We start from the raw sequence: 10,465 nt of genomic DNA, 5'->3' as shown, positions 1-10,465 counted from the left end.
CCTGGTTCTCCCCATTCCCTGTTCTCTTTTCCCCCCCTCCATTCCGGGTTCTTCCCCCACCCCATTCCCTTTCTCCCCTGCCTCCAACCTCTCCTCTCTCGGTTCTCCCCTCCCCGTTCTTCGCCCCTCGCCCTACGGTTCTCTTCTTCCCTACCCCTTCTCCCGTTCCGTTTCCCTTCCCTCCTCGTTCTCCCTTTCCATCCCCGTTCTCCCTTTCCCTCCCTGTTGTCCCACCCATTCTCCCACTTCTCTTTCGCTTCCCCCTTCGGTTCTCTCCTTCCCCTCCCGGTTCTCCTTTTCCCCTATTCCCGCTCCTCCCGGTCCTGCCCACCCATCGCGTCTCTCTCCTTGTCTCAGTAGGGCCAAGACCCCGCGGAGGCCGAAGAAGCCCACGAACCCCACCCTGAAGGACCCTGTGGGGGTGAGTGAGATCCCGGGGGTGTCTTAGCTTTGTCTCAGGGGGTTCTCATCCCTGTCTCTGGGGGCTTCTGACCCCTGTCCCTGGGGGGGTCTCAGCCTTATCCCACGGGGTCTTAGCTCTCTCCTGCGGGTTCTCATGCCGATCCCCCTCACCCCCTTTGCCCCCTGAAGGTGTATTGCCGTGTGAGGCCGCTGAGCCACTCGGATCAGGAATGCTGCATCGAGGTGATCAATGAGACCACAGTGCAGATCCATCCCCCCGAGGGCTACCGGATATTCCGCAATGGAGAATGCAAGGAGGTAAGGATTTGCCTCTGGATCCGCCCTGCAACCACATTCCAGCTGGGAATTGCCCAGAGTGACTGTGCCTGCCTCTTCCCTCAGTGCTTGGGTGGATTGTGGGGGGACCTGAAAGGAGATTTGGGCTTAAACCAGGTAGGAATTGTAAATTCTATTAGTGTGATCCTTGTGGTAATGTCTGGATGAAAACTTTAGAAAAAATAGACTTGCTGCTCTTCCCAGAACAGTTGCACTGGAGCAATCCATGTTCAAACACCCAAAGTAGAGTCTTTATCCTCCTGCTCAGCTGATGGAGAAAGCTCCAAGGTGGAGAGACCATCCAGTAGATGTTTTGGGGCTAATGGATCTTTGGTCATGGAAGCTGCAGGCTCAGGGTGGTGTATCCTCTCTCGGCAGACACAGTATTCCTTCAAGGAAGTCTTTGGCACCCTTGTGGTCCAGAAGAAGCTGTTTGATGTGGTGGCCAAGCCTCTGGTAGAAGATCTCATCCGAGGGAAAAATGGTGAGTAAGGACTTGGCCTTTCTGTTGTGCCTGATGTTGTCATGGTTTCCTGGGATTGAGGGAAAAATGTGCAGCTTGTGTGCTTTGGAATTGTGGTTCAGCTCCTCATACAGCATCCTTGGAAGCTCTTATTCCTAAAGCTATTTAATTGGGTTATGACTTGCATGTTGCTTGGGTCAAGGTCTAATCTTTTTGGGCACCATCAACAGGAGAAGCTTTTTCTTCTTTCTTGTCCACCTGAGGAATCAGTTTGTGGGGTTTGATCTCCTGGGCTTGGTTTCATCAGGGAATCCCAGAATGGTTTGGGTGACCTGGAAAAATCATCCAGTGTCACCCCCTGCCATGGGCAGGGACACCTCCCACCAGCCCAGGTTGCTCCAAGCCCCATACAACCTAACCTTTCCCTGGAGAGGATGATGATTACTTCCAGCTGTGATGATCCCTGAGAGCTGCAGCACTTCTTTTTGGCTGGAATAATTCACTCTTCAAAAGGAATCATTGTTCTCCCAACTCATTTGCTCACATCCCTTTCCTGTCCCTCCCAGGTCTCCTTTTCACCTATGGCGTGACAGGTAGTGGGAAAACACACACCATGACTGGATCTCCTGGGGATGGAGGGCTTCTCCCACGCTGCTTGGGCATGATCTTCAACAGCATTGGACCCTTCCAGGCCAAGAGATTTGTAAGTGGCTTTGCATGGCATTCTCCACATTGTTCTCAATCAATCACTAAGTGATTATCTAGTGCTCTCTAGCTCTAGATAAGGTGCTCAAGATAACTGGATAAGGTCCAAGCTTTAATCTCCAGTTGTGTGATTGAAGTGCTTGAAGGAGAAACCCAACCCAACCCCCTTGAGGTGTGAGGAGCAGGGCCAAGGAGGCAGCTTGGGTGAACATCTATGAGGAGGTGTGGTCTGACTGTCCTTAAGTAGCTGATTATTCTTTAATTAACTTAAGAGCAGTAAAAATGGGAAAAGAGGAAGTTTTCTGAGTTCTGGAATGAGATTTATCCACAGAGTCCAAAAACCGTATCTAAAAGCCCCAAATTCTTGAGGCTGGAAACACTTCCAGGATCATTGAGTCCATCCTATGACCCATCACCACCTTGTCAACTCTACCAGAGCATAGGCCTAATAACATAGATGTGAGGTCAAACTTCCCTGGAATTTTAGGATCTAAATATACTTTAAAAATAGAGGAATTTCCTCCTTGGGAACCTTTATGGAATATTGTGTTGAAAATGGCTGTTTGCCATCAGATCTTTGGCATCAACCAAGATCAAGTTCTGGGGGCATGATATCAATTAGCTGGCTAATCAAACTAATTAGTTGCTCGATGAAATCATTGGTTTGAATGGCACCATCTTGAGGTTGCTAATTTTCTTGTTCAAACCTCCTGCTCAGGTGTTCAAGCTGGATGAGAAGAATGGTGTGGATGTCCAGAGTGAAGTTGATGCTCTCCTGGAACGGCAGAAAAGAGACGCCATGCCTGTCGCCAAAACTCCCTCTGGCAAGTGAGTGACTCCTGTGACACTCAGAGTGAATTTACTCACCACAAATGTTATGCTCTTAGTGTGATTTGGGCTTGTTTTGGTCTCTTGATGCTTCCTGTGAGGAGATGAAAGAAAATCTCAGAGTTTCATAGTATGTTAAGGGGTTGAGATGGACCTTGGAGATCATGCAGCCCCAACCCCCTGCCCTGGGTAGGGACATCTCCCACCAGAGCAGATTGTTCAGGGTTTTAGCCAGCCTGGCTGTGAATACTGCCGGGGTTGGGCCAGCCACAGCCTCCCTGGGCACCCTGTGTCAGTGTCTCATCACCCTCACAGGGAACAATTCCTTCCAAATAGCCCTGGATAGGGGCTCTAAGGTCTCCTTGGAGCCTTCTCTTCTCCAGGCTGAACGCCCCCAGCTCTCCCAGCCTGGCTCCATGGCAGAGTTGCTCCAGCACTTGGCTTGGGTGGGAAAAGACCTTACAGATGATCCATTTCCACACCCTACCATGGGCAGGGACACCTCCCACCAGCCCAGATTGCTCCAAGCCCCATCCAACCTGGCCTGGAACACTCCCAGGGACGGAGCAGCCACGGCTGCTCTGGGAATTCCATCCCAGCCCCTCAGCACTCTCAGAGGGGCAAATTTCTTCCCAATGTCCCACCTGTCCCTGCCCTCTGGCAGTGGGAAGCTATTCCCTGTGTCCTGTTCCTCCATGCCTTGTCCCAAGTCCCTCTGCAGCTCTCTTGGAGCCCCTTCAGATCCTGGAAGTTCGCTGTGAGTGCTTTGGGTTAGGAAAGGCCTTAAAGCTCATCCAATTCCCTCTGTAGGCAGAGATACTCATGTTAGTTAATGAAATATTGATGAAAAACGAGTATTTCATGTAGTTTGAGCAGCTGTATAATTAATTAGTTCATAAGAATTTCATTTTTGTGCCTGAACGCATGAGTAAACTGCTGTGACTTTGGGTAGGAGCATCCTGAAGTGAAATTTGGAGGTGGCCCACAAGGGTCACCCAAGCCAGGGCAATCCCAATATCCTGCAAAATACTGAACATTTCCATACTGTAACCATGAGGATTTGCATTTGGAGTGCTCAGGCCCTGCCTGACAACTTTACTGTGATGCTCCAACCCAATCCCTTCCTGTATCCCCCAGGAGACATCTGGATCCCGAAATGGCTGGCATGATCAATGTCCAGGATCACTGCAAGGTGGAAGAAGTGGATGAAGACAATGTCTACAGTGTCTTTGTCTCCTACATCGAGATCTACAACAACTACATCTATGACCTCCTGGAGGAAACTCCCTTTGAGCCTATCAAACCTAAGTGAGTGGTTGGAATTCTCCTAGTCCTCTTCTAGTTAGGTTTTTGCAGGAGCTCCAGCATGGATTTGTGGCTTGAGTCTGGCTCAGTTCATGGGAATCACCTTCAAATCACATGGAATTGTGATGGCAAAGGAGTCCAGATAGGAATATTTAGGTGGGCCAGGATGGTCATTCCATTGCTGTTAAGACTTGTTGCTCCTTCCTGATTAAATGAGGAGTTAATAAGCAAATATTCGATTTACTTGGTAGGCTGTTGTGTCCCATTGAGATTCCCAATCTGTCCTGAGCACTGTCCCTACCAGGTGATACAACCTGGAGTAATCCATTCCCCAGCTCACCTTTTCCCCCATGGAAACAGTGAAAAATGGTATTTTCTTGCTCTATAATGTATCAAATTTACATCTAATTTCACCTGATGTCAATAATTTCCATAGAAGCAGAAAAGAATTGTCTCATACATGAAATTTTGGGTGTATTTTTACACAGGTGTCACTTGACTGATGCCTGAAATTGGCCAATCTTGACACCAGCAGGGAAAAAAATATACAGATTAGACTCTGAAGCCATTTCTTTACCTTCAAATCCACTGCAAGTAGCCAATTAAACCTCAATAGATGTGTTAATTAAGAGTTGGTTGATTAACAAGCACTAACTAGAGCAAAGCATCTCTCCAACATCAAGAGCTGTCCCTGGGGTAGTGATTTAAACAGGGCTGGAGTGTGTGGATACTTTTGAAGCTACTCTAGGCTTGTGCTTATGTCCCAAAGCAACCTAGGAAGAATCTTGGCTGATTTCTCTTGATGGAGTGTATGAAATCTACAAAGATTTGAGCCACAAACTGAATGATTTAATCCTTTTCCCCGTTTTTTTTGGTAGGTGGAACAATTGCAACACCCCTGTGAGAAATGGAGACCCTATGTATGTGCACAGCATATCATTCCTAGTATTCCAAGTGCAATTTCCTTTGGTAGAAGCAGCAAATAGAGCAATTCCCTCCTCCTTTCCTGCTTTACTAGCAAATCTAGGGTGCTCTAAAGCCACCTTTGCTCCTGTGTGCATGTGGGACAGCAAGAGCTGCCTCCAACCCAGTGATTAGCAAGTACACATAGCTGCAGTGTCACTAATCTTGTGTATCCATGTCCTGTCCTCCTACCTCTGCTCTGGATAATTGGCACATTCCCTCTGAATTTGATGCTTGGCCACAATGTGGTGCAGAAACTCCACTGTAATGGGATTGTTCTCTGTTTGATTGATGTTCTCAAGGCCTCCCCAGTCCAAGATACTTCGTGAGGATCAGAACCACAACATGTATGTCACAGGGTGCACAGAGGTTGAGGTGAAGTCCACAGAAGAAGCTTTTGAAGTGTTTTGGAGAGGTAAATCTTGGGGGAGTTTGGTGCAGGTAGAGGAATATTGGAATGGTTTGAGCTGGGAGGACCTTAAGGGTTATGCAGTTCACCCTCTGCCATGGGCAGGGACACCTCCCACCAGCCCAGGTTGCTCCAAGCCCCATCCAACCTGGCCTGGAACACTCCCAGGGATGGAGCAGCCACAGCTGCTCTGGGAATTCCATCCCAGCCCCTCAGCGGAACACAGGGAACAATTCCTTCCCCAATATCCCATCTGTCCCTGCCCTCCTTCACCTTCAGCAGGTGTATAATGTTTTACCCATCCATGCTGGAAGCAGCCATGGCTTTTCCAGGTGGGAAATGTGTTCACTAGAGCAGGTGTGGGGTTGTTTTGTGGGAGCAGGACAGAAGAAGAGACGCATTGCCAACACACAGCTCAACCGCGAGTCCAGTCGTTCCCACAGCGTCTTCATCATCAAGTTGGCTCAGGCACCTCTGGATGCAGATGGAGACCATGTGCTCCAGGTGAGCTTTGGGGCAGGAGAACTAGGGGAGAGAAGATGTTGAACATTGCAAATATTTCCTGTGTCTTAAGGTGAAAATAAGGCTTGAAAATGAGGGTGAAGCTGCTCATTCCTTTGGTTCTCAAACTGTTGAGGCTCTAAAATATGGAGGATTTCAATTGTAATTATGTAAGTCTCATGGCCCAGGACACATGAGATCTACTGAACTTCTTCAGAAGCAAAGCTCATGGGGCTACAAAATGCCTTCTGGCCTTATTTAAGGGCTCAATACATGTTGGGTTGGGGTGCTCCTGCTGCTTTGGGGGTTGAGATCTCTGGATGCAGATGGAGACAATGTGTTCCAGCTGAGGTTTGGGGTGGGTTGATAAAGGTAGAACTAGGTTAGAGAAGGTGCTGAGCCTTGCAAACATACTGTGTCTTAGAGTGGAAAATAAGGCAGTAAAATGAGGGTGAAGCTGCTCATTTCTTTGATTCTCACCTTTCCCTTGGAGCAAAACTGTTAAGACTCTAAATCTTGGAGAATTTCAATTTTTTGTCAATCTTGTGGGCCAGGACATAAGGGATCTACTAAACTTCACAACAAAAGCTCCTTGGGCTATAAAATTCCCTCTGGCCTTATTGAAGCAATCAACACATGTTGTTTTGGGGTGTCCATGCTGATTTTGGGAGGTGAGATGTTTCCCCACCCTGTCAGAAGGAATGGAGGGCTAATCCAGCCCCCATGTTTGTTTTGTGTGGCAGGAGAAGGAGCAGATCACCCTGAGCCAGCTGTCCCTGGTGGATCTGGCTGGAAGTGAGAGAACCAACAGAACCAAAGCCGAGGGCAACAGGCTGCGAGAAGCAGGTAGGAACCACCTTCAGGCACCTGTTGATTTTCTGTGCTAATTAAGCTCATCTAGTAAACATATCCTGGGAAGAAGTCAAGTGCTGTTATCATGATCAATGAGCTAATTTGATGACCTTAAATCCTCCAGTTTGGAAACCTGGAAGTTTTTAGTAGCACTTATTGTGCCACTCCAGTTAGTTAGAGCAATTAGCTAACAAATATCACTGAGCTCAGCATTTTATCCCTCAAGAAACTACTCCATCATTTGGGAACAGCATCCAGATGGCTGTTTACAGAGGTGTTTTTGCCTTGTCTTTGCTTTTTTAAGGGAATATCAACCAGTCACTGATGACGTTAAGGACATGCATCGAAGTGCTCCGAGAAAACCAGTTGTATGGCACAAACAAGGTGTGGAAACCCTTTATCTCATTATCCTTTGATCTGATGAAGGTTTGGAGTGATAAAGACTTAACTAGAGCCTTCCCTGTGCTTGATTTTCAGATGGTTCCATACAGAGATTCCAAACTGACTCATCTCTTCAAGAACTACTTTGATGGGGAAGGGAAAGTGAGGATGATCGTGTGTGTCAATCCCAAAGCTGAGGACTATGAGGAGTCTCTGGTAACGTTATTTATTTCATTCCCTCCTGCTTTCTTTTGCATGTTTCTCACTGAATTCCTGTACTTGAGTAGCTAGGAGCAATGATGCTTAGGGTTTGGGCACCTCAGGTAATCAGTTATAATACTGAAGGGCAAATGTGTCCAAGACTGATTTTTTTCTTCTTTAAAATCAACACTTGTATCTTCTGGTGAAATAGGGAAAGTTTCTCTTATCTCTAGACTTCTAAATAACCATATTTGGGTGTTTAATCCCTACTGTGACAGTGCTTAGAGGAATTTTAGCTGTACAAGATTTCTTGAGGGCTGAGGGCAGGGAGGTGTTAGAGGAAGGCTCCAGAAACCCAAGTTGGGATCTACTTGACATTATAGCAGGATAATATCTCCTCTCATGTTTTATTGACTCAAATAACCCTTTAAATCTCAGATTCAGGTGTTTCTGTTGTTGTTTTGCAGCAAGTCATGCGTTTTGCAGAGATGACTCAGGAGGTGGAAGTTGCCAGACCTGTGGATAGACCCTTGTGTGGGCTGACCCCAGGCAGGCGCTTCAGGAACCAGGTCTTCAAGGAGGAGCTCTCCAGAAAGTTGGAGATGAGGGGAGGCCCCATCAATGGGGGTAAGTGCTGCAGTGATGGTCCTCTGCCCTGGAGCCAGGCTGGGAGAGCTAGGGGTGTCCAGCCTGGAGAAGAGAAGCTCCAGGGAGACCTCAGAGCCCCTTCCAGTGCCTAAAGGGGCTCCAGGAGAGCTGCAGGGGGACTTGGGACAAGGCCTGGAGGGACAGGACACAGAGAATGGCTTCAAACTGGAATAAGGGAGACTTGGGTGTGATATTGGGAAGGAATTGAGGTGCTGAGGCACTGGCACAGGTTGCCCAGAGCAGCTGTGGCTGCTCCATCCCTGGGAGTGTTCCAGGCCAGGTTGGATAGGCCTTGGAGCAACCTGGGCTGGTGGAAGGTGTCCCTGCCCATGGGACTAGCTAACCTTCAAGCTCCTTCCCACCCAAACCATTCCAGGATTGGATAGTTCCAGCACAGTTTGTCTGGTTAGGGGTTAAAAGCTGTTCTAAACAACTTATTTGAGCCATATAAGCTCTCTCTGCTCTATGACCCTGTGGAGCCAATGCTCCATGCCTTGGGATTTGATTATCCTGTAACTTGCTGACATTAGTTTCTTGCTTTTAAACCTTCCAGAGACAGAAGAACAATCTGCTGCAGAAATGTTCATGCAGACCTTCCCTCCCTTACCTTCATGTGAGCTGTTGGATGTTAATGATGACCAAACCCTTCCCAAGCTCATCCAGGTCCTGGAGCAGCGCCAGAAACTGAGGCAAATGTTGACAGAGGAGTTTGCCAGAAACGGTAAGGATTGGGTCAGAAATTAGTGCAGAGATGGGTTTTTTTGCTCCTCAAGGATCCTTCTGCAGCAGCAGGAAATTGTTGTCTTGTCTAGATGTTCATTTAAACCTTCTCTGAGGTAATTAGATAACAATTGGCTTTAAATTAATAGGAGAAGTTACTTTTGATATCATGGAGATAAGGTGAGAAGATCAAACCTCTCCATTCTCTTCCAGTTCTTGCCTTCAAAACAATGCTGCAAGAATTTGACTCCAGTGTGATATCCAAGGAGAATTATATCCAAGGAAAACTGTCTGAGAAGGAGAAGACAATAGCAGGGCAGAGGACAGAGCTGGAATGGCTGGAGAAGAAGATTAAGACCTTGGAATACAAGGTCAGTTTGGGCATTTTCAAGCATAAAACATTGGGGTTATGTACCATTTGGGAAGTTTCTTGACAGCAGAAGTTGCTTCTAAGGTGGATATGGGGAGTAAGGTTCAAAGTGGTTTGTGGGGAAATTTATTGAACACTTTTTGGCCTTTTTTATGAGGTGAAACTTCTCTTAATACTATTAGAAGGACAATTTAGAAGTTAAAGGGTCAAATAGAACTAATAATCCTGGGCTTAGGTAGTTGTGTTTCGGATCCAAAACACTTGTTGGGCTTTTTTATGAGACAAAACTTCTCTTAATACATTAAGAAGAACAATTTTGAGGTTAAAAAGTTTAATATAACCAAGAATTCTGGGGTCAGTTTGTTGTGTTACTATCCAAATCCTTCCTCTCTTCCTCCAGATTGAGATTCTGGAGAAAACTGCCACAATTTATGAGGAGGACAAGACTTCAGCAGGAGCTGGAGAGCAAGAGCCAGAAGCTGCAGCGGCAGGCGTCAGACAAGAGGAGATTGGAGGCCAGGCTGCAGGGTGTGGTGGTGGAGACCACCATGAAGTGGGAGAAGGAGTGTGTAAGTGCACTACTAGATCCACTTAGCTTCTAGAAATGTAGGATTTATACCTTTTCAACAGCTAGATTTGGTTCTTTTGGATTTGGGACACTTCAGGAGAGATTGTCTTGTTCTGTGTGTTGTCAGTAGAAGCCTAATGTCAGAATTTCCTCTCTTATGGAAGTTCTTCTCTGCTCTGCAGTTGATAAGGAATAGGAAAGGAAAGTTGAGGGGGTTAACTTTTACTCCTTCAGGACTGTTTTCTACCTTGGCATCACTTCTAAAACTCTGCTTGACATGTTCACATTTGCCATCATTGAGGAAAGAAAATAGAGTATGATGTTATCATCTGGGAAGTCTTGATGTGGAGTTATGTCCAATGACTTGTATCTCACTGGGGAACATTCTCATTCCATGGAGAATGTGTAATTTCCTTCAAACTTCCAGCACAGTTTTAGCCTGGAGAAAAGGAGGCTCAGGAGACACCTTATCTCTCTTGCAACTCCCTGACAGGAGGTGCAGCCATGTGGGGCTTGGCCCCTTCAGGACGAGAGGACATGGCCTTAAGCTGCACTAGGGGAGGTTCAGGTTGGACATCAGGAGGAATTTCTTCATGGAAGGGGCTATCAGGCATTGGAAGGGGCTGCCCAGGGAGGTGGTAGAGTCACCATCCCTGGAGATGTTCAAGGAACAACTAACTGGATGTGGCACTTAGTGCTCTGGTCTAGTTGCCAAAGTGGTGATGGGTCACAGGTTGGACTCTATGATCTCGAAGGTCTTTTCCAACCTCAGTGGCTCTGCTTTCCTGTCAGGTTCCTCATGCCTCCCCTGGC

The 10,465-nt window shown here is 47.2% G+C and overlaps 1 protein-coding gene across 1 annotated transcript in view; it reads left to right on the top strand.

The window, feature by feature from the left end:
- Positions 1–360: 360 nt before the first annotated feature.
- KIF23 (kinesin family member 23) overlaps positions 361–10,465 on the top strand; it is a gene marked incomplete at both ends in the record, with an annotated part of 13,768 nt that continues 3,663 nt past the window's right edge. Inside the window, 16 exon segments of the mRNA XM_009080991.1 lie at positions 361–421; positions 592–720; positions 1,117–1,222; positions 1,768–1,904; positions 2,625–2,734; positions 3,872–4,042; positions 5,305–5,417; positions 5,794–5,915; positions 6,656–6,758; positions 7,069–7,148; positions 7,242–7,361; positions 7,814–7,973; positions 8,548–8,715; positions 8,928–9,085; positions 9,485–9,528; positions 9,530–9,653. Of these exon segments, the coding sequence (XP_009079239.1) occupies positions 361–421; positions 592–720; positions 1,117–1,222; positions 1,768–1,904; positions 2,625–2,734; positions 3,872–4,042; positions 5,305–5,417; positions 5,794–5,915; positions 6,656–6,758; positions 7,069–7,148; positions 7,242–7,361; positions 7,814–7,973; positions 8,548–8,715; positions 8,928–9,085; positions 9,485–9,528; positions 9,530–9,653 (1,906 nt within the window).

The sequence above is a fragment of the Acanthisitta chloris genome, unplaced genomic scaffold (assembly GCF_000695815.1).
Source record: "Acanthisitta chloris isolate BGI_N310 unplaced genomic scaffold, ASM69581v1 scaffold188, whole genome shotgun sequence".
Lineage (NCBI taxonomy): Eukaryota > Metazoa > Chordata > Aves > Passeriformes > Acanthisittidae > Acanthisitta > Acanthisitta chloris.
The sequence above is the reverse complement of the archived record's forward strand: the minus strand, read 5'-3'. Positions and strand labels throughout refer to the sequence as shown.